Source organism: Paramacrobiotus metropolitanus, unplaced genomic scaffold (assembly GCF_019649055.1).
Source record: "Paramacrobiotus metropolitanus isolate TYO unplaced genomic scaffold, Prichtersi_v1.0 Parri_scaffold0000133, whole genome shotgun sequence".
NCBI classification, from domain to species: domain Eukaryota; kingdom Metazoa; phylum Tardigrada; class Eutardigrada; order Parachela; family Macrobiotidae; genus Paramacrobiotus; species Paramacrobiotus metropolitanus.
In genome coordinates, this window is record NW_026570353.1 from 24,264 (window position 1) to 52,174 (window position 27,911).

The 27,911-nt window shown below is 50.4% G+C and overlaps 4 protein-coding genes and 1 pseudogene across 4 annotated transcripts; 2 read left to right on the forward strand and 3 right to left on the reverse strand.

Moving 5' to 3' along the window:
• Positions 1-174: 174 nt before the first annotated feature.
• LOC129598947 (BTB/POZ domain-containing protein 6-A-like) lies at positions 175-2,596 on the reverse strand. Its single transcript, XM_055497037.1, has 6 exons — positions 2,087-2,596; positions 1,872-1,994; positions 1,483-1,642; positions 1,246-1,424; positions 1,037-1,172; positions 175-932 (listed from the first exon to the last, which is right to left on the reverse strand). Exons 1-6 carry the CDS (start codon positions 2,248-2,250, stop codon positions 402-404), a joined length of 1,293 nt encoding a protein of 430 aa, XP_055353012.1. The 5' UTR covers positions 2,251-2,596; the 3' UTR covers positions 175-401.
• On the forward strand, positions 2,363-3,433 carry LOC129598948 (uncharacterized). Its single transcript, XM_055497038.1, has 2 exons — positions 2,363-3,067; positions 3,266-3,433. The coding sequence occupies exons 1-2, from the start codon at positions 2,596-2,598 to the stop codon at positions 3,388-3,390; spliced, it is 597 nt and encodes a 198-aa protein (XP_055353013.1). The 5' UTR covers positions 2,363-2,595; the 3' UTR covers positions 3,391-3,433.
• LOC129598949 (uncharacterized) lies at positions 3,405-5,033 on the forward strand (annotated as a pseudogene).
• Positions 4,993-7,939, reverse strand: LOC129598946 (uncharacterized). Its single transcript, XM_055497036.1, has 3 exons — positions 6,876-7,939; positions 5,876-6,520; positions 4,993-5,584 (listed from the first exon to the last, which is right to left on the reverse strand). Exons 1-3 carry the CDS (start codon positions 7,856-7,858, stop codon positions 5,407-5,409), a joined length of 1,806 nt encoding a protein of 601 aa, XP_055353011.1. The 5' UTR covers positions 7,859-7,939; the 3' UTR covers positions 4,993-5,406.
• Positions 7,940-13,177: 5,238 nt separating this feature from the next.
• Positions 13,178-27,866, reverse strand: LOC129598964 (uncharacterized). The gene is made up of 3 exons (XM_055497059.1): positions 26,127-27,866; positions 25,346-26,081; positions 13,178-13,236 (listed from the first exon to the last, which is right to left on the reverse strand). The coding sequence occupies exons 1-3, from the start codon at positions 27,864-27,866 to the stop codon at positions 13,178-13,180; spliced, it is 2,535 nt and encodes an 844-aa protein (XP_055353034.1).
• Positions 27,867-27,911: the final 45 nt, after the last annotated feature.

Here is a 27,911-nt window from a genome sequence, read left to right on the forward strand (position 1 = left end):
ACAAGCTTTCATGACGTGACGAGCGCAGGCTGCCGCTGCCCATTCACAACAGCAAACAGGTGACTATATCGCGAGACGAGCTTACAGAGCAGTGAGCACATAAACATGGCGAACATCGACGCTTCGTCGAGCAGATCGCTCGGTCACCGTCGCATTAACTTTGTTATTTTATTATTCTGCTTCCTAGATGCAAAAAGTGCAATCGGTACGAAAAGTATCAATGCCAAATTTGCAAAACAGTTAACATTAATCAAATACTTAAAGCCAGTAGGCATAATCTATCCAATAGTATTAAACGAAGTAACAAATCTAACTGAAAAACAGCACACACAAACCAACACAAAAACGATTATAAGAATGAACCGCTAAGACGATAAACCTGACAGCTGGTTCTACAAACTTCACTGTACAGGATAAGAAGATCTGGTCAACGATTCTTTCGTTTTTCCGCGTTGTCCCTTCCATGACGCTAGATCTTCTGCGCGAATCTTCAAATCAGCGAATTCAACAGTACGATCTCCGTTGTATCCGTGCAAGGTGACCCGATGGTTTCCGTTAATCTCAGCACTGCTGTATTGTCCAATAGTATTCAACGAAGTAACAAAAACCGTCTGGTCAGGTTTCAAGATGTCCCTAGCTCGAACCACCTCGCCTACCGGTGCAAGGCCTTCCTTGTGGATTTGATTCTTACACCAAGTGAACACCACGTTCTGCTGATGGACCAGCTGTACTGTGGCTGGCTCCCAAAAGGTTGTGCTAGTGAAGTGCATCATGGAATGTGTTACAGAGAATCGAACAAACACATCGTCTCCCCTCCTCAACACTCCCTCTTGACCCGTGCGTGGCTCAGTGGGAAACGGAACCTCCGGCTTCGCTGCGGCATTCTGGTACACAAATAAGCGGAACAACTCGGATTCCGTTAGCAAACCGCTCTGTCGAAAGGAAACAATACGAAGTGAATCATACAAAGCGAAACATTCAAAATTCGAAGTTATATTGAGGAGTTTAACCAAAACGCCAAGAAGCAACAACCCACCTGTACGGGACCGTCAGCCAGTTCTGCGTTGGTGAGAAGTGGAAACCGCAGCAAGTACAGCGCCTCGCCCAACATCTGACGTCGGTTCATGGCGGACGGCTGCATGTCCTGCCGATGGCAAGCTGCCTCAGTCCATCTGTACGATGTCCCTCACATTTTCAAGGGAAACTCGAATAGTTGAATGCGGATGCCTTTGTCGAGCTTCTTACCGTTCAACGGCCAAATAGATGTCGTATTCCGGAGCAGTCAGTGAATCCCGCGACAATATGGTCTTCAGTAGGTCCTGACCAATGGCAGTGAATGTCGGTGATTGCAGAACCGCCACACTTTTCTCATCCAACAAATTAAAGCATTTCTCCGCGATACCGTCAGCATGCCAGTGGACGGCCTACAATTTAGCGCAGCACGGTAATCTGGTTCGTTACTGATGTATGGCAGAGGCTCACCTGTTCCAAAGCGGAAAGGCAGTTGTCGATGTTCAGCTTGCTGTAGATCATCTCCAAGCACACCTGCATCAACGGCGCAAAGTCATACTTGTCGGCGCAGTTCATGGTGTGGAACACGTTGTCCGCGTTCAGGTTCTCCGCTTTGTCCGTGTACATGTAACTGAAACAACCAGACATTTGATCGGGACGTACTTAAGTGTCTCTACCAGTAGCATTTTAACGATACTGATACATCACTATTACCACGGTAAAGAGAAAAGCGTGCTGCGCGATAAAGCTACTAAGCTGCAGTCGACAGTTTTTTAACAATCGTAGTCACAGACTCACAAATTGTAAAGTTTATCTGACCATGCAGTATTCCACAGAAGGCAGATTACACCTGATCCTACCTGAGCATGTTGGCAAACGCGTCGGGAAGAAAATCGGCGATCTCGATGGGAACTTTGCAGCTTTCGGGCAGACTGCCGTAAAACATGGTGCGGAACACAGAGCTGTGCATACTCAGAACGTACCTAAAAATTACAATAATACGACAGAAAGGGGGGAACGCAAAACACTGGTTGCATAATCAACAATGATCTATGAGAAAAAACGGGAGTGTTACTTGTGAGCTCGGAAGATCTTCGCTTGACCAAATTGACGCCCAACGGAAAATTGCACATCGCTCAGTTCTCCGCTGGTTAACATCTGTTTCATGCCATTCATGACGCTGGAGACGGGGTTGTGCTGCTGAGGCACCGTGGATGAAGTACGGTTTGAGGAGGCCATTCAGATGCTGGAAAGCGGCAACAGTTGAACAGCTCAACAGTTTAAAGATTAGGTAGCGAGTCTAGCGACTTGCAACTAGCAATACGAGGAGGGGGTAAACGAGCTCGATGTACTCGAGTCATGGGTAACAGAGCACGTTATCCGTAACCGTGCCAGTGCAGATCGCTCAGCCACCAAGAGATGGCAGCCTGGCCGAGCCATGTTGCAATATTTTGAAACTTAACCGTTGAAACTTGAAACTTTAAATTCAGCTGTGATAAATGCATATTTGATTTACGGTATTACTAGAAATATCTATGTTTCTAAGGATTGATCTTAACTTCTTAAATTTTTTAAAATGTTAATATGAAAATGGCGGAAGATTTATGTGTGAATAACTCCACGCCTGATACGAGCACTGTTGGAGGATGCAGCGACGACGTGCAGTTACCTGCCAGTTTATTTTCTGACATATCAACGGAGAACCCCTGTGCTCATTCGAGAACCGCGTCTGGTCTACCGCAAAATGAGCAGGAATGTATAACAGATATGCCCGTGCCTACAGCGTACAGTGATCGTCTGAAAGCAGCCCTTAGAGCCGTTGAATCTGGAATCATGACTCGCTATGCTGCTGCCAAACGGTACAACGTTCCATACACCACGCTCTGGGAAAAGCTGAACGGCGTCCGCCGTGGAAAGTTAGGAGCCCATATGAGAAAGTTCACAGACGAAGAGGAGAATTATATAGAGAGCCTTCTACTCAAATGTGCGGAAAATGGTATACCTTTGGACAAGCGGTTCCTAAAGCGAATTGTCCCAATATTGGCCAGCAACAAAGGTACGAGTATGTGCTATCTACATTTACGCATCTTAGTAACTGGTCTGAAGTTTATTTGCTGTTATATTTTTTTTGTCGTACATCTTTCCGCTTTGTCCATAAAATTTCATCGTAGATGCATTATTGCAGTGTTTTTTATCACTAAAATTAATGCCATCTGCCGACTATTTTTTATATTTTTTCCATTTTTTAACACAGATATGCCCGTTAATCGTAAAACGTTTACGAAATTCTGGCACAGACAGTTCTTGAAAAGACATCCGAAGATTTCGCAGCGATTTCTCATGGTGTATCTCGGAAAAAGGCAAGAGAGTGGACCGTGAGTAATCGAGAAGAGTGAATCGAGCGGCTCAGAGAACTGCATAATGACGGACTGCTTGATGATCCGAGGGGCATTTGGAATTTTGATGAATCAGCATTTCAGGTTGCGGAAAAAGTAACGACAGTGTATGCTCAACGAGGCAGTAAGGAAGTTCTTTCGTACTACGATGGCAACGATCGGGAATTAATAACCGTGCTTGCGGGAGGAAATGCTGCTGGGGAGATTTTGCGACCGCTAATTTTGTTTGACGGTAAAGTCTTCCTTGCTTCCCGATTTGATGGCACCGACGATATGTGCCATATTGGTTTCAACTCGTCGGGTATAATGGATAATGCGACCTTCGCCTCTTATGTCAGAGAAGAAGTCATCCCCCGAATGACAGCGGAGAAGGCAAGTTCTAAATACTAACATTTTCCCTTGTGATTAAATCATCGTTATTTAATGATATTTGAGCATTAATAATTTCTGAAATTATAACATTTTTTTATTAAATTTTCCAGTAATATTTTTAATAAATGTTTTCAGAATGTTATTTTCCTGGATGGGCATAGCTCTCATATGTTTAACCTAGAGTTCCTGTCAGAATGTGTCAAGTCGGACAAAGACATCACGGTCGTGATATTCCCGTCTGGACAGACCGGCAAGCTTCAGCCCATGGATTTAAAAGTGTTCGGTCCGATCAAAAAGTACTGGAGGGACTACCTGCGAGAGATGACGCTGATTCCTACAGAAGAAGTATGATGTGGTTTAGTGTTCTAATGTAAATATGCGAATTTATTAAAAAATGATATTCATGAACATGAAATTTATTTAGGTTAACAAGCAGAACTTTGCCAGCCACATTGTGAAAAAATGGAACGATTTTAACATGGCGAAAAATATTGTTTCTGGTTTTGCTTCTTCTGGAATTTATCCGTTTAATCCGGTTGCGGTATGTCAAGCCTATGTGGAGCCTGTGCCAGTTGTAACTCTAGCGGATGTACCGATTTCTGTCGCCAACGATTATGCAACGCAGTTCGAAATAGCGCGCGGTGTTTTCCGAAAAATTCCTCTCCTCAGAGAAGCTGCAATTGAGCGAATTATAGCTTTTGCCGTTACCGAAGCAGAAGGATTTAAGGCTCCCGTTTTACCGGAAAAAGTTGCTGCTGACTGGCACCATAATTTTATGAGCGCTCACGGTCACAAAAAACGAAAACTAAAAGAATCTCGCCTCCGTGCGGATGCAGGGCTTATTGCTACGGATAGCAAGGTGATCAAGGCTCTGGAGGACAGAGAAGCGGAGAAGCTTCAGCAGAAAAATAAGCGTAAAAAGACAACTCGGAGCGGACTGAGCGACATTACGAACACCCCAACAAAAAAAACTTTTAGAATGACTAGAAAGTGATTTTTGCCGTGATTTTGTCATTATTGAGTTTCGTGTTAGTTAGTGTGGCATCATGAAAATTACAAGACAGGCGCAAGTATAACTGTATATTCGTATGAGAAGTGAAATTGGAAAAATGAGATTTTGTTACTGTACAAAATTAGCAAAGTTTTGCAAATTTTTTGAATCCTTTTAGTACGAGACTACGAGTAGAAAAAGAATCAGTAATTTATTATGATAAACTACATATTAGCCATTAAATTGAAGTTACTTGAAACACACGGCCGGCCACCAGTCGGTGGGGGTTATATTGATTAGCAGAACACTGCCATCTCTTGGTGGCTGATCGATCTGCACAGGCACGGTTACGGATAACGTGCTCTGTTACCCATGACTCGAGTACATCGAGCTCGTTTACCCCCTCCTCGTATAGAGGTTACAGATGTTATACAGAATTATACATTGGGAGAGGCTACAAAAGTTTTTAGCGCTATAGTCGATGAGCTTATCTGCTACAACATCCTACGGCAATCCAGCGGGAGCACAATACACGGGCGCGCGGTCACTACAAAAGTATCGCTTGCGAATGAGACCGAATGGCCGTGACAACCTGAGATGGCATATTTGAGTTTAATCAGGTACATAAAACAGAACTCAATGCCGCAATATTTCTTCCGTGTCCCTCGGGTCAGATGGTGTTGGGCAGGAAAGGAAACGGCAGCCGGGGACGGAGCTGGAGGACGTCGCCTCCGTGGGATAAGAGTAGCGGAAGGCATGAGCGGCAAGTCTGGACAACGGCGGTTGTTTTTGTCCGGTTATTGCTCGATTCAACCTAAAAAATACCAACCTACATAATTACTGAAGAAATATTTTCCTAATAATTTAATTGCTCTGCGGATCCGTTTTCATAAATTGGGTGTTTCGGAGTTGTTGTTCTTTCATTCTAATTTCGGAGGCCAACGTTATTTTTAGAAAATATCAGAAACCTTTGCTCGGAACTCGACTTAAGCACACCGTACCATGCATCGATAGTTTTCTATAGAAAAAAACAAATCAGAAAATTCGATGACCGGTGGCTACTTCATAAAAGCGTAGGCCCAAAGTGAGCAAAAGTATCCCTTACAGCTGGATCATGAGGAGTGTGTTTCGTGGCGGAAATTCTGCACGCGAAAGCGTCGCACGGTAAGCATTGTCAATGGTTTTCCGATCACAAGCTGTGAACGCGGGGCAACTAGCATCCAAAGCTTTCAGAAAATGTTCCATCCGATCGTCTTCAGTAAGCGTTGAGTGAAGTACGAGTTTGTCTACGACCGCATCGATGTCCAGCCGTGTTTCGGCCGGCACGGTCCACAATCCGGCGATGGAGCCGAAAAGGGCAGGAACGATAACGTTTTGCAGATGCAGTTCTCGGCATGCTAGCATCAGCTGGCTGAGATTGGCCCACTCGAGCCGCTGCTGCTCGTATTTTTGTGCCACGGGGTACGAACACAGTATATTTCTCAGGAAGATCGCAGGCAAACACGGGACTTTAATAGATAGAAACCCAACGATGTATTTGGCCAACTCCATACTTAGATTGCCGTTCATTAGCAGCAGCCCCACGGTCGCTGTAGTCACGGTAGTGTCGAGGATGTTTATAAGTTGAGTTCGGTTATAATTTCGCTCTTTGCTGCTGGAAGAATCGGGGAGCAGATTGGTCAGGTCGATCGCGACAGCGGCATGTTGATTGATGTCTCGACGGAGAATGTCATGCCAGGATTTGCAAACTCTGCAATAAATACCATTCAGTAAAATAGCCCTGAAGTAGTGTTATAGGGGAAATAAAATTTTATTCGGTTCAACTTGTTGCTTGTCTATCCTTCAGTAAAGGCAGCCTGCATCTCGCATCCTTTTCGTACATTTGTTTTAGTTGTGGTGCTTTCATTTTACATAGACGACGATCTGAATTGAACCTGTATTTTGCGATTTGCTGATTCTCACAACAATAACAGAGACTGATGTTGACCTTTTGCTTTTTATTAAATAAACGCAGCTAAAAGCTCGATTGCGATTGTTCAGGGATTGTGACAATTGCCAGCCTCCGTATTATAGAAACAGCGGCTAGTTGTATTTCCGCAACTTACTTTTGAGCGCTAACCACGCTGTGGATGTCTTCGATTGATAACACGATCCTCTTCAAAAGTTCATATGGCAGCTTTACCAAGGAACCGTCGCGGACGGCATCAGTGTTAGATAAGTCCAAAAGTTTCTCGGGCGCAGTCACGTGACACCGCGAATTCTGAACCAGAATCTTCAAAACCGTCTCATTCAAATTTTCCTTTCCTTTTTTCGTATAGACAAAGTGAACGCTTTGGGTGTCCAGCCATATCCGTACCACATTTATCCACGGAATTTCGTTTACAGCCTGCAACAACCACTGCAGATCAATGTCTTCCACATTCTGCCCAAATTCGAGAGGGGCCGTTTGTTGGTGTAGCTGACGACAGCATCCAACAACTGAGTCATATTCAGCGGCGTATGAGCTGCGCGGATATTTCCATACAATGCGCAGCTGGAGCGGATGGACAAATTTCCGAATGGGCACATCACCGCCCGGAGGCGTCACTTCAACACAAATTGGACCCGCGCTGTCGTCAACGGGAGAAATAATGCGCGCTGGATAGAACACGTAGGGTTGGTCGGAAGCCAAGCGCAGAGCGGCTTCAAAAGGCCTTTTGATCCCGAGGTCCCATTCTCTTACTGCTCTATGCCGCTGCACCTGCGCGCCTGGCAGCCACAAAGGTGGGTGGTCGTAACAGTCGAAATCCACCAGGACGCGCTTTCTTTCCCAGTCCACGTCGCACAGATAACCCAGAATGAACTGTCCCGTTACGACTTCATACACCACTGGTTGCAGATCTTTTCCCAGGATTTGTCCACAGTTAATGTCGTCGACGGTAGAGCCCCGATTGGCAGGAGATGGAGGAACGCTGGATGAAGTTATTGTAGCACTGACGATATTGTCTGTTTTGGGAGCGTCTTTGCTGCGTCGTGGAGACAGCGACTCCCAAGGCTTGCGTATCCAACGATCGAAGCGCGTTTTTGTCGATTCCTTTGTCGGCCCCATTTCGGCAGTTCAAGTAGCGGATAAGGCAGTCTTGATAACGTATCTGATTAACAAAAGTCTTCCAAAGAAGGCGGATGGCAAGAAGGCAAGAATTAAACTGGCAGTAGATACTGTGGTTTGCACTATAGAGCTTTAAGCCTTATATCGGGAATCTGCTCACTACGTACGAGGAAAACATTGTACCGGTTAAGCAGTGCGGAGATAATCGATCGATAGTCTGTGACTATGTGGGAACAGCCGGAGGTACACATTGTTACGAGTATGGTGTACAGTCATACTGTGACGCGGTTTGGACAGGAATAGTGTGAATGAATCATCATCATATCGATTTGCGTAAGTACAGGATGGAAATGGCAGTAAACAGCAAGAACTCTCATACAAGTTTAAATGTTTTGCGATTGTCCTATGGAAAATTAGCGTAGGAACTAGGAAGTGACTAGAAAGTGTCAGTATATTTAGTGTTGATTTTTTTAATGAACCACAATACTATTAAGGTTTATTAGATATTAAGTTCGGTTTGAAATTGTCAGAGGCACATGACTGCGCCTGATGCATACGGCCCACCATGGACGTACTTGCACTCAGGCTTGCCATATCGCCTCTCTCGCTGTACGTACGTGTGCTGCTGCACTGCACTCACATCCGCTGAAGCGGATATACGCAGCGCACACACTGAGCATACTTGCTCTCTCGTTCCTCTCTCGCAGTATGACTCAGCGTTCATACGCTCGCGTTGGATTGAGTCCAGTCTGCGCATCATCACACAGCTGATGGCACACAGCACGTGCTTGCCGCCAGTTGCTTCTTTCACGCCTTGACGGACGCTCAAGAGCCTTTTTCTAGCATTCACTTGCTTAGCCATCAGTGCTTTGTTCTTGCATTCCCTGCTATTACGCAGTATTGTTCCTTTATTTGTACAATAAAGCATCACTCGTGATCTCCTCGCGCTTGCCTGTTACATGGTAGCAGCATCGTTTGGTTTTCTTTCAACGGACCCTTTGAGGAGACGGTGAAGGCTCAATTCACGGAGAAATTGTGAGGAACCTGAAAGTCACTGTCAGATAGATTGCTGAAGCAATCTCTGCCCTTGACTTTGATCGGATTGATCGCATCGTCTTACAGCTGAGGAAAACGAGGATCACTGAAGTGATTCTTGCCCAGCTGGTGAGCACAGTTCCTTGGTCTCTTCCACATTGAAGAGCGGAATCTCATTTCCCAACAGCACGGACTTTTCTTCTCCCAACTGACGGATCAGACTCGAACGAGAGTCTGCAGCGCGATAGGATTACTCCAATCATACGGGGACCTTCGCTTTGAACAGCGACCCGCAACTTTACTCGCGGATTTCAGCTCGGAAACGACGGATTTCCGACCTCGGACGGAGGAAATCGAGTGGAACCGACACCGACACCGACACTGGTAAAGTCACGGTTGTAGGTCGGTTTCAGCCGAAACTAGGTCGGCATTTCATTTTCTAGCGGTAGAAAACAATTTCTATCCGTAAATCTAAAATTTTTAACGGTGAAAAAGTGATTTTCGACGGAGAAACCGACTCGGAATTTTGCTTTTGGTCGAGAACCGACCTGCTAGGTCAACGAACCTGTCTAGACAGTTAGACAAAGGCTAACCGGCAACAGGTCGGAAATTCTCTCATTTCTGATTTCTAACGGTGTTTCGACCACCAGAAAATTTTCTTAATTAATAAAATTAATTTCTAACGGTTAAGAACTTCAAAATCCGACTAGATAAACTTTCTAGCCGACCTAAAATAATTTGTTTTTCTCGCGGGAAATAGCGCGAAAATTCTCGAACTTCCTTGTGACGTCATAACGACCGCTTATCAGTACTTAAGAGGCAGCCAATCAGCGTGCAGGGGAAAGTTCCCATAGCTTAACATAGGCGTGATTCATCGTTTTTTTGCAAATTTTGCACGCGGCTCGCATTCTGTGACGTAGGCAGAAGTGCAAGACCACTTAACCTGTTACGTCACACTGGTCAGCACAGTAACATAGGACGTACTACACCGTACTACTATTACGTACTGTACTGTACCATCGTACTGTATATTAATACCCTGTGTACTGAGTCACCAACAGACACATCAACAACAACAACAACATCTTACCGGACGTTCCTGACCCTTGGAAGTTCCCGAACAAAAAGACGTTCCTGATTTTGCCGAACATCTTCACACAGAAGATTGTTCGACTTTCTCTTTCTAACTGATTAAACCTTTGAGGCTCCACCAGAGCCGACCCGACTTGACAACAATGTCGAATCCCCGAGAGGATCAGTACGCGAGAAAGTTCAACACGGACTATTCTCGGCGTGCGAATATGACCGGGAAGTACTCACTCCGGTACGCCGGTCAAGATAAAAGCCAGCCGTCCTCAACCGACTCGACTAAGTCGGCCGAAGCAAGAGAGAAGCGCAACGAGCGGATCCTCCTTGCCGACTCGAATCCAACTTCGGATGACAGTTTCGAGGACGCCCGGGATAAAACATTCCTGGAAGCCCCAGCTGACACAGCAGCCCCGTCCCACCCGACCAAGGGGGATGTGGAACAGCTGCAAGCTGAGACCACATTGTCTCATACCGACCTGGAGTCGAGCTCACACAGAGCTCAAGGCTCGGTAGTCACAAAGACAACCGAGCTCGGACGGCATTCACCCAACAGGACGGAAGAGGTGCCGAAGCCGACTTCGCCCAACATGGACGTTCCGACTAACCAAGTCGGAAGGAAATCGCCGACCACACAGGCCGAGCGAAAATCTCCGACTAAGCAAGTCGGTGAACAACAACCTACGGTGGCCGACCAACAAATGGTCGACCAGCCGCCGGCAAAAGAAGTCGACCAACAGCAGGCCGACCTGCCACAAACCCGGGAGGCCGAACAACCGACCTCGACCGGAATGGAAAAACCGACAACAGAAGTCGGCAATGTCCAACCGACCACACAGGTCGGAAGGATTTCACCAATTGTGAAGGTCGGTCAGCCGAAACCGACCACGGCGGATCCACAGAAGGAAGTCGGCAACAGCCAATCGACTAGCCTGGAACGGCAACCACCCGACACAAAGTCGGATGCGACCGTCCAGCCAACCATATCACCAAGTGGAACGAAAGACTCCGAGGTACCGCCACGAAGCGGCCCTCGCCCAGCTGGATCGCCGACTAGCATACCAGCACCCAATGAACAGGTTATCTCACCGTTAAGCCGACCTTCGCCAACCGGACGCGAGTCGACTCGAGTAACTGAAGCTCAACAAACGGTGAAGTCGACTAAGGCGACACAAAGTCGACCTGTCGACCTGAAAATCAGATCGTCACCACCGATGTTCGAAACGGGCGAACTCGGTAGTACTCCGTCACCGACAAACGAAGTCTTTGACGCAACAACAGCGTCAAGACCGAATAGTGCGGACGGATTCTTCACGATGCCACCGGGGTCCAACAAGGACGACCTCACTCATCAGGCCACTTCACTCGAATATACGGCCGAGAAGTGGATAGCGGCAACACCGCCCGAAAGGATCGTAGACGTCGACCTACTCCGCTCGAGATGCCGTAGATTGATCACTCAGATCGCCTTGGCAGACAGAATTATCGACTCGGCGGGAAAATCGCTCCGAAACTCGGAAGATACTCATCGGCTCGAACGAAGCAAATGGGAACGCGAAATGGCCGACGCCAACAAAGGCATCGCCATCCAACAACGGGAAATCGACCGGCTGAATGCCATATTGAAGCGTACCGACCAACCGTGTCGGCAAGACATCGACGAAGCCACTACACTTAAGGGCATGTTGGATCGATCTATGGATGCGGTCCACGAGTTAAACCGAAAACTCGCCGAAGCGAACAAAGCGCTCGAAGAAGCCCAGAAAGACCTGGCCGATGTACAAACTGCATTGGTCGAGTCGGAGCAGGCAGCCGGAGCGTTCCACCAGCAACTCAACACGGCCAACGAAGAAGCCGAGGTCTATCGAAACGAAGTCGATAGATATGTGGTGGAACTGAAGAAGGCCGACGACGAGATCGACCGCCTAACACACAGAGTCGACGAGCTCGAGGCGGAAATCGAACTTGTCTTCACCAGAATGGGACGACGGTTCATCGACGCGAACGCTCGGGACATGGGCTTTCCTAACCAAAGGACAGCCGACGTCGACCTGGTGGAAGCAAACGCCCAGCTGGCTGACCAGGTCCATGGACTGAACCAGGTCCTTAAGGAGGAACAGAAACTCCGAGCTCAACTCGAGTACAACTTGAACGAGGCCCAAAAGGTAAACGAGGCGCAACACAGCCGCATCCTTTACCTGGAGGCCCGTGAAACCGAGCTGTACGAATTCGGCGAACAAGCCGCCCGCAACCTCACGGAAATGATGAGGCAAATGGACGAGATGGACACCGAAACACGGTGCCTGAGGGAAGAAAAGAAACACCTGGAACAAAGCCAGGTCGAACTTCCCCCATACCAAGAACATAGTCGGGTTGAACCGCCCTCATACCGGACGTCCATGGCACAGGATCAACAGCCGTCACGAACAATAAGTGACATCCTGTGGGGAATTAACCCGACCCAGGAAATGGTGAAGAAGGAGAACAACACCTCCTACTTCGTCGGAGTCGTAACAACCGACCCGAGTGTGGGAACAATCCCACAACCACCAGCAGTACCGCGTGCTCCGGAACCGGAACACAATACGTCGACCGCGGCACCACGAGTGCCAACGACGAACGTGGCGACAACGACGTCAACCGGTGCATATACCAGCACCTCGTACGCGACGCGGACAACAATGTACGCGCCGGTACCTAATGCCAGAGGAGACCGGACAACGGACGCCGAACGGATCCCAATCCAGCCACCAAGACCTGGCATGGAGGCATACCGGCCACCACGGACGAATTCCAACCCGAACTTGCTCCGCCAGAACCCGCAGTTCGACCTTGAACGCGGGCGAGCTCGGTCATTCAACACGGCCGACCAGCAGCAGGACGGACGAAATGGAGAAGACAGCTCCGACCAACAAGGCCGGAGGCCTCCAAACCGACTTACACAGAGTCGGATGCCGGCTCAGGGAACACAGCCCGACCGGTACGGAAGAGTCTACGATCAACCGAGCGGATTCTATCCGCCGGCGCCGAGACAAAATCGAGCGCCCCTTCCACAACAGTATGGAGGACAGCCGCAACAGCCTCGTCACGCAGACCAGGCTCAGGCTCGGCATCCGCAACAGGACGGATACGAAGGCCATGACGACGATGCCTACCAACAGGAGGCGTACGAAGACCAACAAGGTCACATGCCATACATCAATCCACCACCCGCCCCGGCTGCACAACAAGCTGCGCCGGCGGCACACCCAACTCCCCTGGAACAAAACCCAGCGCACGTTGCTTTGGTACGAGCAATAGCCCACGGACGTCGGCAACCCTTACCACCGTTCGACGGGGACCACACCAAACTTCATGGGTGGCTTAAGCAAATCCGAAGCCTGTATCGTCAAGCCCAACGATGGTATGAAGACGATCAGACCTTCATGTCCGACTTGATAGCCGAACTGGACGGCCAAGCGAAAGAATGGCATACTCTCGAAGCCGCCGGAGAACCACTCGGCGGATGGCCAGTCAACTTATGGCTGACCAAATTCGAGCAGAGATTTGCGGACAAAAATAAAGAAGTGAACATGATATCCAGGATTAACAAACGGATATTCCGTTTCGGCGAAGAAACGCCGGAACAATACTACGACGCAATGATGTTCATGAAGTCCCAAGTCCCGACGGTCACAGACCAAATCATACTGTACCACCTTAAGGAGAACGTTCATGAGCCCCAACTGCGGGCGGCCCTTGAAATCAGGATGCCGTCAACGCCGATCGAGTTCCGCGACTATTTACGGGACTTCGTCAACGGCAAGGAAATGTACGAGGTACGCAAGTCGCGTGACAGCGACTACGCTAGAGTTCGGGCAGCAACACCTGCACCTGTCCCGACTCCACCTCCGGCGATACCGCAACAGACCGGATATCAGCCCCACATGATGCCGGGATACCAAACTCCGACGACACAGTACGGACAACTAAGGCTCCGGAGCAGAATCTCCCCGTTAACCACGGCGTTACTCGGGCGGTAACATACGGACAGTATCCCCCACAAGGATACGGCGGCGGAGGTTACGGTCGCGGAAAAGGACGCGGCGGCGGGAATCGCGGCCGTGGGAACTTCCCTAACCGCGGCGGAGGCGGCGGCCCACAAGGCAACCGACCTCCCCAAGCACAACAAAGTGCTCGGCAAGGAACATCGTACGTTGATAAGATGGAGGCAGCCTTCTTCCAGTGGACGAAGGACAAGACCTTCCGATGCAGGCACTGCATGTTCAACAACCATGACGAGTCGCGCTGCATCTATGGCTCGGATAACTATCCGAACCTTCGGTGGTACGACGACCGGTACCGCCGATACTCGATGAATGGCCCGGTAGGCTCGGTCAATCCCTTCTGGAAGGATATTGTGCCGCCGCCGCGCCAACGCCAACAGGCAGGCGGCTCGGGTAGCCCCGGTAACAGAAACCGGTCGCCCGGCCAGGGGAATGGCGGAAACCGCAACAATAGCGGTGGGAACCAACAAGGTACCCCGGCATACAGAGAACCGTTGCCGCCCCGCCAGTCGTTAAACTCGACGCCACCCAACAATGGGCCGGCTCGGAGTAACTCCCCGGGAAACGCCCAAGGTCGATGAGCTCCGGTGACTCATTCGACCTCCAACATCCGACCGAACCACCGGACAAGGATAACCCCACTAATCAGCCGCCAACCTCCCGGAACGAGCCGAACTTAGATCCGTTACAACAACGGATCGTAACAGTCCTAAACACATTAGGACTGGATTGGATCAGTTGCACGGAAGACGAACTTACGGCACTGTCCGCCTCTACAAAGGAGGCAGAAGCTGCTCGAATTAAGGCAGCCGAACTCGGAATTTCCATCAACAATGGAGAAATCGAGATCCGGACCGGAACGCAAGAAATGCCCGGCCGAACTGACCTAGCGCATCGACTTGGCGCTGGAACATCGGAAGCTCGGAACGAACCGAACTTTCCTACAACGATAAAGGAAGGCTACCAACAGGTAGCCACCATCCTCCAACTACTCGGACTGAACGAAAACAGCTCCGAGGAGGATTTCGCAAAGGCGATATCGGCCTCCACAAAGGAGGCGGAGACGGCTCGGAAGTTAGCCGCTCAGTTCGGCGTGTACGCCAACAATGGCACCGTTGAAGCGTGGCCCGGGATGCAACAAGCACTCGAGGCGACCGACCCAGCCCCTCGATTCGAAGCTGGAACGTCGGAGGTCGGAACGCAGAAATTGCCCGACCTAAGCAGCGCGAACAAAGCGACTGCGCCGTCCGTCACACAAAGTGACGTAGTACGGCCCGGCCACGGAAGTTGGACCGGATTGCCGGTGAGGATAAACTCAACCGAGCAGGCCAGACGATGCCCAAGACGCGGAGGACCGGGACGCCGATTCACGCACCGGGGCAACAGAAACTTCCCCAATGTATCATCCGGACGCGCAACGGATAGATACGCCGCAACAATGGCAGCCATCGACCTCACCGAAGAATCGGAAGGAGAAGTCGAGGAATGGGAAACAGTCCCATTGGAAGTACAGGTACCCGTTTACTCTCGGCCGGGAGAAGCGGACCTCTTCCAGCCAAAAGAGCGACCAGCCTGAACGATAGCCAGCTCTAGAACATTCCTCAACATCGACTACATGTGGTCGAAATTGAGGCCAACAGACACCTCAATAGAGGAACGGATACTGGCACAGGCACAACGGTTCCGAACCGCCAAATTACCGGAGGACGGAGTAGCTAACCGACCTGAGGTACAGGAAGCGGGTGAAGTCGGAGTCGAACTTACACAAAGTTCAACTCAACAGCCAGCCGACCACGGACCGGTGTCACTAATTCCCATCAAACCAACGATACGGGAAGTAACTTTTGAGAAGGGAACGCATAAGAAACCGAAAACAGTTCGAGCTTGGACACATGAAATCCAAGTCGGATCCACGCCCACAATGGCGATGTTAGATACCGGAGCGGAGACTTCGCTCATCGAACAACGGTTTTGCGAGAGGAACGGTTTAACGATGCAACCCCTCGGACATTACACCAAAATACTTGGAGTGGGCGGACAAGTCGCCTTCGTAGTGTCACACTGCTGTACGGCACCTGTAACAATGCAGGGCTTTACTAGCCACCACACATTCCACGTTCAGCCGACCGAAGCGGATATCCCAGTGCTACTCGGATGCGACTACCTGCATTCGAAGTTTACTTTTATTCTTACACCAATTCCAATTCCGGAACAACCGGAAGGAAAGACGGTAGTGCAGTCTATCCCGATACCAGAGGCATCGGACACGGTAGGAAACGAAGCTCGGATTAGTCGGCTTGATCACCCGGCGAACTCCACACGTAAAATCTGCCGCGATTGCCGGGATACGAACCGCACTCTGTTGGAGGAACTAGCACTCCACAACGTGATAGAGCACTATCAGAAACGGATACGCAATGGTACACTACGAACGGCAAGGACGGTACTGAAGTCTATCCCGATACCAGAGGCACCCGCTGAGGCGGATGCCCAGAACCTAGAACGAGTACGACAAAAGTACCGAACTTAGTTCTCGGGAGCTCGACACTTTCTCGACCAACGGACGTTAGAGATGGTGACCACTCTGCGACAGAATGGAGCGGTAACTTACGAGCAAATACGGGACGCACAACAAATGTGTGAACCTGTAATCGCCCTCATGAATGACATAGAGGACGAAGCATGGGAATGGGAAGATGAACGAATTCCGATCCATCGACAGTACATGGAATACGGACTCCCCGTCCCACGACCTTTGGAAATGCCCTGCCAGGAACTAGGCTTTCAACTTTTTGCCTATATGCAGCGAGTTCAGTTGCACGGAGAATCGTCAACGACCGCATTCTGGCAACGGTATGGCGAAGACACCGCTATAACGCGACATGTTCCCGACCCATTGCCGCCAATTGAGGAGCATACTCCGACCACAGTGCAATTCGTGAGTAGCCCGGCGAAACCCCAGGACGACGTAATCCTGGAGGAAACTGATAAACCTTATCAGTGTACCATCTGTAAGGACAACATTGACGGAGTGGTACGGGCCATAAAGGCTCATCACGACTTAACGTGGTCGGACGACAGACCGTCGTCACCGTCACCTCCGCAACAGGAACGCAAGGTAGACCGCTTTCGAAAGCCCCAACAGACGCGCATCCAATGGTTGAGCGACATAGGCTCACAGCCAACCGACCTTGAGAACCAGGACGGAGCAAGTCGACCTACCCAACCGACGGAGCAAGTCGACCAAGCCGAAACGACCACACAGGTCGAAGTCGGCAATATACCGCAAATTGGACAGGAAGACGGAATAACCGTCGAAAACGAAGATTACCAGTCGGACGACTCGGATATACAGAGTACGAGTGATTCGGCGGACACCGACTCCGATAACCGAACTTCGGAAGAATCCGAGGAAGAAGACGACGAAGAATTCGACATGTCAGTCCGACATTGTAAGACGGATAAACCGAGCATAAACGACTCGGGCGATTCGTCAACGGAGGACGAAGAACCGACCTACGATGTTCGGCTAACTACAGCATTGCGGACTATAGTTCACACAGAATTTATAGTCGAGCAACCGGAACAAACCGAACAACCTAAGTCAGTCGACTCCGAACAACAGGAAGAACTCGACCAACTTAAGGCTTTGCGGGAATTTGGAGGAGGTAAACCGGAGGAAGACGATTTCCGACCTCCAACCATAGTCGTCCAGCAGTTGTCAACGGAACATCCGATCTTGGCTAACTTAACCGACCAACAGAAGTCGGAGCATTTCAACACATGGAAAGCACGAGTCGCCAAAGTAACGACGATCGAGGAGTTGGACCTGGACAACAAATGCCCAGAAGTCCACCACCTAAAGCTGGATCCCCACGTAGAGACGAAAGCGCTAGACCGACAAGTCGTCTTCAACAGCGAGCGAGTCTCTCTCCCAGCATGGTCAACATGTTCGATTAAGATACGGACGGCCAAACCAATGGATCCGAGAAGACCAATTTACTTCTCTACCCTACAACGGGTAGTCCGACCTATTCGGCCAATCGAAGCCAAGATCGACATCCGACCGACCAACGACACGGCCTGGATAAATATTCAGAACACGACTCACCAAACAAAGGTGCTGAAGATAGGTGTTCGACTCGGACATATGCAATACGCTGATGTCTATGAACCGGAAATCAACAATGCATTCGTCGAATGGGAACTCCCACACAGAGTGGCGAAGACTTGGCCCCCGACTCGGGAAGTAAAGCCAAAACCCCAATTCGAAGTTTTCGAGGCAACAGGAGTTCGAGCCCAACGGAAGGTCAAACTCATTCCCCGAGCCGTAACAATGGTAGAAGTCGTCCTGGACGTACCGGTATCCAAGGACCAAAAATTAATGTACCTCGGTGAATCCGACCCCAAACGAGACGGAGTCGAATTCATGGACGGCGTAACCAAGCATGACGGGAAACGATTCACCGTCATGGTGGCTAACCACACTCATCGGGAAGTCACCTTACGCAAAGGTGCCCCGATGGGCCGAGCTGAAGCATTTACAATGATGACGGACGACCAGAAAGTCGAAGAGGCACGAGTCAACACGGCTGAAGTCGAGCAGGAAGACGCGGAATCCCAAGAGGAGCGACGAAGAATCATCGACTCCATGAATTTCGGTAAAAATTTAACCGACGAGCAATTAGCCAAACTGAAGGCAGTTGCATGGGATTACTGGACCGTATTTCCGACCTCGAAGAAACCCTACGGGGACGTCAAAGGGGTAACACATACCATTGACGTCCAGGGCGCACAGCCGATTAAGATGAACCCCACCAGGACAAGCTGGAAGGGACGTGAATTCATCCAAAAACACGTGCAAGAGATGCTCGACCAAGGAGTCATCGAACCGTCATCGGCTGCATGGAGCTTCCCCGTCGTCTTAGCCGCGAAACGGAACGGAGACGGCACGGTAGGAACACGCTTCTGCATCAACTATATTAAGTTGAATGCCGTCACAAAGAAGAACAACTACCCATTACCGAACCCGGACGAGCTACTGGACCGATGTGCCGGAATGGAATACTACGGCAAAGTAGACTGTCAGTCCGGTTTCTGGCAAATTCCCATGGATGAACAGTCCAAGGATTACACGACCTTCGTAACACCCGAAGGTATGTGGAGATTCAACCGCATGCCGTTTGGAGTCTGCAACGGACCAGCAACTTTCCAAATGCATATGGATAAGATCACGGCATCAGCTCGGAAGAAGGGTGTGTTCGCCTACATTGACGATATCATCTTCTTCGGCAAAACGTTCGAAGACTTCCTTGAGGCTTTCCGAGCAACCCTCGAATGCCTCCGTGATGCCGGATTTACGGTCAAACCCTCCAAATGAGAGGTCGGAGCGGACAGACTGCTGTTCCTGGGGCATGTTCTTAGTAAAAACGGAGTCCAGACCGATGACGAGAAAGTGGCCTGTATCGCAGAACAAAGCTGCCCGAGAACTGAACGACAACTCAGGTCGTTCCTCGGACTGGCCAACTACTACCGCAAGTTCATCCGAGGATACGCTCAGAAAACTTCAAAAATGTACGAACTCCTTCGGAAGGATAAAAACATCAAGCTCGATTGGACGGAAGCCCACACGGCTGAGTTCAACGACATCAAGAAGGCGCTAACAGAAGCACCTGTACTGGCAAAGTTCGACCCGACTAAGAAGACCGTCATCGAATGTGACGCAAGCGGAGCCGGACTTGGCGCGGTGATCTCACAAGACGATCATCCAATCGCCTACGCCAGCAGAGTCCTACGTGGACCGGAACTCAACTATGGAGTTACCGAATGGGAATGCTTGGCCGTGGTATGGGCCGTGCAGAAATTTAAGCACTTCATCGACCACGGACCATTTACCGTAAGGACGGATCATCGAGCACTGCAGAATCTGCTCCGATGCGAGTCGAACCGACCTGGCATCAACCCTCGACTAACGAGATGGGCACTGGCTTTACAAGGACGGGACATAACCATCGAGTATAAGCCAGGAGTTTTCTGCGACAATGCGGACGCCCTGTCGAGATGGCCACTCGAACGTAGTGATGACAAAGATCCACACGAAGAGTTAGACCAAGTCCCCAACTTCGAGGACTTCAAGGACGAAATCAAGGTCTGCACAATACGGACTCTTAGACGTCTGAAGGCAAATGCCTCAAAGAAAAGGAAGAAGGATCTGAAGGAACCACCGAAAATCCCCCCTCCACCGGTTCTCCCCGGATGCAATGTCATAACCGACTGGGATGACTTGAGTACCACAGAGGTCCGAGTCATTAACATACCAGCACCGGAGACACCGGAACCGACCATTCGGACCGTCAACACGGCGGAAGACGACGAGTTGGAAGTCGAGGAGACACTCCCACCTCCACCCGAACCGAACTTGGAACTTCGGAAAGCGCAGTTACGAGACCCGCAGCTACGCAAAATCATTGACGAACTGGAAAATCCAGAAAAACTCGACCACAAGTCGAAACATCTGGAACATTACCAGATGGCGCAAGGAGTACTGTACAGACTGAAGACGATCAACACAAAGTTGGAACGTTGCTTCGTCGTACCACTCTTTATGCGAAATCAAATCATTCGATCGCTCCACGACGGAAAAACCGGAAACCACTTCGGTAGGGAGAAAACGATCGAGGCGTTGAGGTTGCGCTATTTTTGGAATAGGATGAATACCGACGACATCGCCTACATCGAGAAATGCCGACAGTGCATCATGGCGAACAAACAACGATGTCCACCACCGGGTAAACTTCAAAAGACAGAAGTCGGTGAAGCCTGGTATCGCATATACGCGGACTTTAAAGGTCCTCTTCCTCGGACGGAGACGAAGGGATACCAGTACATCGCAGTGGTAACCGACCAGCTGACGAAGTTCACCGTAGCCCGAGCAACGAAGACGAATACCGCGAGGGAATTCGAACGGTTCTTCGTCAAGGACGTCCTACTGAAGTACGGAATGCCGACCTTCATCCACTCAGACAGAGGGACACACTTTACAGCGAAGACGTTCGCTAAGGTCGCACGGATCTTCGGCATCCAACATACGCTTGGAACTGCCCATCATCCGGAAGGACAAGGACAGGTCGAACGGCAAATGCAAACGATTTGGGACGGAATAAGGAAGTTCTGCGATGTAAAAGACGGACACCGATGGCACAGAGCCTTGGATTATGTCGTCTGCGGAATGAACCGAGCCGTCCATGCCGCGACTAAGTTCTCACCGTTTTACATGATGTATGGTCGAGAGATGACCATGCCACAGGACATAGTGGCCGGAACGAACACACCGGAAACCTTCACGGATAAGGAACAATACATCCGACGGATTAAAGAACGACTTCAGCGCTCGCACGAGATCGCCCGCATCAACATTGATGAGGCATTCGAACGAAATGCTGAGCATTACAACAAGAAGAAGTCGAATCCGACCTTCAAACCGAGGGACAAGGTAACGGTGGAATTCCCGACCAAGGACCCAGCTCGGAAGGAACGCTATGATGGAGTTTGGACGGTCATCAACTATGTTGGCCCAAACAACTTGCTCCTCCGATGCGAAGACGGACGGGAAGATACGGTAGCCGTCGACCGAGTTAAACATTGCCGAGTCGAGACAAGTCGACCTGCAACTCGGTCAACCGGACCGGTAGCCGACCCGACGGAAGGAAAAGCTAATCGGAAGCCGAAGAAGAAACCAGAAGAAACCGTCGAAAAACCTTCGGATCCGACTAATGACGCGGATAAAACCGAACCGAAGGTGAAGAACAAGCGAGGTCGACCTCGGAAGAAACCTCCGACCGACTTCGAGACACCGGCACTGAAGGAACTTCAGAAGCAAGATGTGATAGCTGCCGACCCAGCACCGACCTCGGAGGAAGTCGACGAGCACAAAGCTCAGCCGACCACCGAGCAACCGAAGAAGTCGGATGATAAGTCGGAAACGCCGGTCCAGCCAGCCAACCAACCAACAGAGGAACCGAAGTCGGCAACAAAGCCAGCTCGGAAAAAGAGGACGGTAAAGAAAACCGACTCGTCGGCACCGACTACAGAAGTCGTTGTAGCCGACTCGGCAGTCCAACCGACCAAGCCAAAGCGCAAGTACACGAAGCGGAAGGTCGACTTACCTAGCACATCGGCGCCGACCACGGAAGTCGTAGCGGCCGACCAGGCAGTCGAACCGACTAAGCCGAAACGGAAGTACGGAACAACTAAGAAGCCGAAGCTGACGGCACAACAGATGCTGGAAGAAACAGAAGTCGCTGAAGATGAAGCCCATAAGGAAATCCTCGAACGAATTACCGAAGGACGGGCAGACTCGGAGAAACCAGTCAAAACAGCAAAACCCAAGACACCCAAAACAGCAGTCACAACAGAACAAACTCAGTCATAGGGCCATAGGTGTAAAACTTAGAATAAGTTTTAGGTAGCTTAACAATAGCTAGGTATAGATGGACCTTTGGTGTCGAAATGGAATCTCTTCAGTTGACCGGAACATCTTCAGTTGAATGTACGGGAGTTGGTAGAATTCTAACGCGCCGTATTTCCTTTCCTTGACAGCAAGCAACAATGTCAGGTCGTCACCGACACGACCCACCTTCCAGCGGATCGAACAGCGGACGCAGCGGCAGCGGATCGAACCGATCACAGCCCTACCCGACTACTTACACGAGTCATCGCTCGACATCGCGATCGGATAACTCGCGGTCGGCCACGCAGACGCCATTACCGCAGGTAGATAATCCTAGTGCTAACTTAACAGCTAATGTGTTAGCAGGTCTTACGGTCGGGCCCCAACGTGGAGCGATACCGCCGCAGGTTTTGCCACCGAACACAGCAGTCGATAACACAGGCTGCCTGTGGAATCTCGGCACTGGAACGGACGGATAGGATAACCGACCTCGACAGAAGGTCGGATAACAACGGAACAGATTGGATGGAAGTCGACTGGACACTTCCATCGCCGAAACTCATAAATTCCGACCGGACCTTCGAGCCAGTTCGACTCGGATTACTACAAACCAGGCTCGTGGTAGCAGATTGAACGGTTGTAACCGACCACTTTTGAACGGAACTGCTGTACATGACGACCACACAGGCCGCATGACTCACATACAGCTTTCTCCGACCTGGACTTTAAGAATTCGGAACATAGCCGAATTTCCCCAGCCGCCGGTCGACTTACCGGTAGGCCGACCTTGGTCAAACCGACCTCGGTTCTATTCCCCATTCAGAGAGGATGCCTCGGCATTTGCAACCGCAACAGTGCCTCTCTATCCCGAACGGACGGATACGGGTCGGACGTAAGTGTTTAACCGCGCTTATCCGACCTCGGTGAATTTAACCGGTTACGACGGGTAACCCGGGAACCGATGCCCCGGACCCAACTTACCGGATGAAATTGGACAGGAGACCCCGTGGAGACTCAACTGCCCCGTGGACGTCATCCTAGTCGAAATAAGACCCCCGGACAGATTTTTGCATTTTTTTTAGCATTTTTCCTAACAAACGGAATTGTATTTTTCTAGTTCGATCTCTTTAACAGATCTGTTTTTGTAACCCCTTTGCTCACTGGAATTGTGATTAAACTTTATTTCATACTTTCTTTCGCGCTGTATACAACTTTCATCACACTTTTCTTTCACATTGTTCTCCGTTGCCAACAGAAGCAAGAAGCCAGCCGCCAACAGAAGCAACACCGGTCCAACGAAACGCCCGAGCGGCTTCCGGATTTTTCGGCCGTGAGTGGTTTCCACTCATGGGTTCGGAAGTGAAGAAGGGACGGTCGACTAGACACCGGACTCCCACTGCCAGAGGACGCGTACCAGCGACCCCACATTGGGTCCGACTGGAGAGTTGTGCGGTACTGGTGCGGTACCGAGTCGGAGCATCCTTCGCAGGAGCTCGGATTCCCGCCCAGAGGCATGTCAGAGGCACATGACTGCGCCTGATGCATACGGCCCACCATGGACGTACTTGCACTCAGGCTTGCCATATCGCCTCTCTCGCTGTACGTACGTGTGCTGCTGCACTGCACTCACATCCGCTGAAGCGGATATACGCAGCGCACACACTGAGCATACTTGCTCTCTCGTTCCTCTCTCGCAGTATGACTCAGCGTTCATACGCTCGCGTTGGATTGAGTCCAGTCTGCGCATCATCACACAGCTGATGGCACACAGCACGTGCTTGCCGCCAGTTGCTTCTTTCACGCCTTGACGGACGCTCAAGAGCCTTTTTCTAGCATTCACTTGCTTAGCCATCAGTGCTTTGTTCTTGCATTCCCTGCTATTACGCAGTATTGTTCCTTTATTTGTACAATAAAGCATCACTCGTGATCTCCTCGCGCTTGCCTGTTACAAAATTTAAATTGGATATTAAATTCGGTTACCGGTTATGAAATTCGGCTAAGCGTCACTCGTTCTCATACAGGGTGCGTTCATTTCCAGTCGCCACGCGAATCGACGCAAAGGAAGTTTTAGTTACCGTTTTCACTTTTATAGCGTCACTTCCGTTGGCGAAATCCCCATCCCGAGTAGAAGTTAACACTGCCGTAGGGGAGTGACGAAGGCACTATCCATCTGCCTTATTTTTGCTCATATTGGTCATTTCTGTGGCTGTAGCCAGTGTGCGGTCGCATATTGCGCGGCGAATGTACGTCCATGTTTTCGACTTCTGTCAAAGTTTTCCTTCAATACGAATTCGTTTTATCCATTCCGTAGATTTTTGACTGCTTACGGAATAAAATTTAACGAACCGGCTTACCGACTTGGTTCGCGCAATCTAGAGGCCGGTACTTCCGTAGAAATTGTTTATACTTTTACTTTTATTGATGAGCGAATACAAAGTAAGTAATCTAACATCCACAAAAGAAACATTACATTACGAATTTAACAAACAGCGGAAACAGGCGGCCGAATTACAGAGAACATTTGATCTAAATTAGCCGTGGCTGGTGCCGTTCCCAGGATGGATGCCGCGTTTCCCCGTTGGACTTCGATGCTGAACCTCTGGCGCAGATATTCCGTTGCGCGTACCTCGCCTGTTTCCTGACGAATCATCTTGCCCACTTCAGTGATTAGCTGGGATGCTCCCGGTCCGAGTGGTCCCAATGTCTCGACGCCCACCGCACGGAACAGGTAGTCCTGCGTGATGTTCTGGTACTTCCCGATTTTCTTCCGTTCGGCCTGAGCCGCTGCTGCGCCGGCTTGCGTGGATGTTGCTGCGATATGTGATAAGGCCATTGTACATACACATGTCACATCCCATGTTAACATCTTGCCTCGTTCCCATGGCACTAAGGTGACTCCGTCTGGGCGTTTGCCGTTGGTTCGCGATATACCCAAAGGCTCGAGTTCAGTCTCAATGGTGGCGGAGGCGAAGGCTCGTTTGAGCGTCGCGTTTAAGCTGCTGTGTCGTGACTTCCGGCCCCGACTTTTCTTACAGCTCAAGCCGTGGTAGCCTCGTGCGTCCACCCATTCACTGCAAATGCATCGGTGCGGAGTAACGATCGGTGTTCCAAGACGCAGGCCAACAGCGATTCTTAATGCAGAGTCGTTCAGGAGATTTCCCAGTGATGCAGTTGGAAGTGCATCCAGCCATGCTCCGTTGTCCTTGGTGCTAACACCCAGGAGCCGTGCTTGGCTAGAAATGTCGGACTGGGCCTTTTCAGAAAGCATCTTCACGGAAGTTTGGATGACTGGTTCATCCCACATTTTCTGAAATTTTCGGGCTTCCACAGCTGGAAGATCGGCTTCCGTTACACGCTGCCACTCAGCTTCGGCGGTGCCGCAGTACACTTCCGGATCGAAGTCGGTTATTTCGGTTGCCAGTCGGGTCACTGAGTAAGCCGAGGCCAAGAAGGCCGGAAGAGCAAGCTTCTCAATACTCCGGATACCGAGACCACCTTCTGCAACTGGAAGGGATGCCTGCACCCAGTTCACGTCGGTGATGTTCACGTTGGTGATTGCCGAAAGGCATTCACGAATCATTACGTCGAATTCGGTCAGTAGTCCTCTCTGTAGATAACACCGAGCAGTGCGCAACTTATATGTCATTCTTACCGGTCCCATGCTGCATTTCAGTAGGTACAGGGCGTGATGAGCCGGTAGTAATTTCAGTCGCCGCACAATTCGGGCAATTTGTGCTGTCGCTGTGGTAAGCGCCCCCGCCACGGCAGCATCGTGGAGTGGAGCGCCCAGGTACTGCAGCTCGCCCAACTGTGGGCACTGGAGATCGGGAAAAGACTGGAGGAAGGCTGTGATAACAGCCTGGCGTTCATCTTCGGTGCCTCCCACAACAGCCAATTCGCATTTCGCGATATTCAACGCCAGGCCGCGCATTTCCAGCTCTTCCTTCAGAAAACACAGGTCGTCGTAGACGTCATCTGGGTCCCCACCAAGCGCGTCATCGTCGAGGAAACTTTCCTTCAACTTCGATTTGAGGTTTTTATGTGGGCCGATTGTTGCTAGACAGTACAGTAGCGGGCCGAGGGGATCGCCTTGCTGTATACCCGCTTGCGACGAAATTTGGTAGCCTCCATGGAGCAGTACTGACGGTTCACCGTAGCACTGGCGCACGTACAGGGAGTATGCTGGTAAAAACTCTTCTGTAGCTTCCAAAATTCGATTCCTGTCGAGAGAATTGAAGGCATTTTTCACGTCCAGCTTAAGAAAAACCTGCGGTCTGTCTCCGTTTATAGCGTCTTCTATGAAGTAGCGTGCGCCGTGGACTGCTGCCTCCGCGCCTCCTTTCGTTGCGAAACCCAGTTGGACAGGTTGCAAGACGCTGTTCAGGTGTGATGATCGGAAAGACACGGTACGAGACATGATCCGTCTGAGTGCCGTACCAACAGCGATAGGGCGAGTACCTCCGTCTTTCTTTTTAAAGGCGAACAGATTCGCTCCATACAGAATTTTTGCGATTTCAAGGGGTACCTCACCCCTTAGCATGATGTTCGTTACACCAGCCAACGAACTGTACAATTTTTTGGTAGTTTCTTGGTTCTTCACTGTTGTCAGCTCTTTCAAATACTGCGGCCGCATCCCGTCTGGACCTGCTGCCGATCCATTCGGGAACGCGCGGATAGCTTCCAAAATTTCAGCGGGAGTCACGGGAGGTGGCAGTGGGGTTGCAACACCCGAGGGCGGTTGCACATTCGACGGGTTTTGGGGGTGTTTTCCGAGTAACTGCGAATAGGTATCATCGGATGGCGGCATCACTGACTCTTCACTCACCAGCTGCTGTACAGCGCCAGCTACATTTCCGTCCTGAAGCTTGCGACTAACTCGCTTGCGGAGGCGCACTGGATCTTCAGGGTCCGTTGCAGGCTGTGCCTGCCTGCGTGGTTCTCCCTGATTGGCTTCTGGAGGGTTTTTCTGCTGCAGATTCTGACGTATCACATTGGGGTAAGTCATGTCTGATCTTTCACCAGGAGCTGCTTTTGGTTGCCCGAGAGTTGCGTAGCTGAACACGAGGAGATCGGTCCATGCTTCGATGGAGTTGCTGGAAGCGACGTTTTCCAGGGTGCTGTTCAATGCTTCGGCCACAATCACGCGTACACTTTTGGGGATGTGATCTGGTAGATGGACAAGTTCGCGTAGCTCAGCAAGTCGTGCTGGCAAATCTTTTTGGCTGGCTCGCTGTTGGGTGGTGGGGGTGGTACTGCGCCTGGCTTGCTGGGATCGTAGCCGTTGCTCTGCGGCCCGCTTGCAGTACTTGGGGGGCTTTTTGAGATGGTTCGCCAGGTAATTTGCACTGGTAAGGACTGTCTGACACTTCGGACATTGTAGAGGATTCGTCATTCTCCTTTCAACAAAACGTTTGGGCAGCGACAGATCTGAACGGTA

Bases quoted from the DNA above. Each gene is read 5' to 3' on its own strand.
- LOC129598947 (XM_055497037.1), bottom strand. From the start codon at position 2,250: ATGGCCTCCTCAAACCGTACTTCATCCACGGTGCCTCAGCAGCACAAC. The intron at 1,425-1,482 runs GTGAGCCTCTGC...GCTAAATTGTAG, and splicing joins GCCTTTCCGCTTTGGAACAG to GCCGTCCACTGGCATGCTGA. The intron at 1,173-1,245 runs GTAAGAAGCTCG...GACATCGTACAG, and splicing joins ATCTATTTGGCCGTTGAACG to ATGGACTGAGGCAGCTTGCC.
- LOC129598948 (XM_055497038.1), top strand. From the start codon at position 2,596: ATGAAAATGGCGGAAGATTTATGTGTGAATAACTCCACGCCTGATACG. The intron at 3,068-3,265 runs GTACGAGTATGT...TTTTTAACACAG, and splicing joins AATATTGGCCAGCAACAAAG to ATATGCCCGTTAATCGTAAA.
- LOC129598946 (XM_055497036.1), bottom strand. From the start codon at position 7,858: ATGGGGCCGACAAAGGAATCGACAAAAACGCGCTTCGATCGTTGGATA. The intron at 6,521-6,875 runs GTAAGTTGCGGA...TATTTATTGCAG, and splicing joins AGCGTGGTTAGCGCTCAAAA to AGTTTGCAAATCCTGGCATG. The intron at 5,585-5,875 runs GTAAGGGATACT...GGTATTTTTTAG, and splicing joins ACACTCCTCATGATCCAGCT to GTTGAATCGAGCAATAACCG.
- LOC129598964 (XM_055497059.1), bottom strand. From the start codon at position 27,866: ATGACGAATCCTCTACAATGTCCGAAGTGTCAGACAGTCCTTACCAGT. The intron at 26,082-26,126 runs GTAAGAATGACA...TGTTATCTACAG, and splicing joins TGAAATGCAGCATGGGACCG to AGAGGACTACTGACCGAATT. The intron at 13,237-25,345 runs GCAAGATGTTAA...GTTTTGTTCCAG, and splicing joins CTTAGTGCCATGGGAACGAG to GGGAGTTGGGTGTGCCGCCG.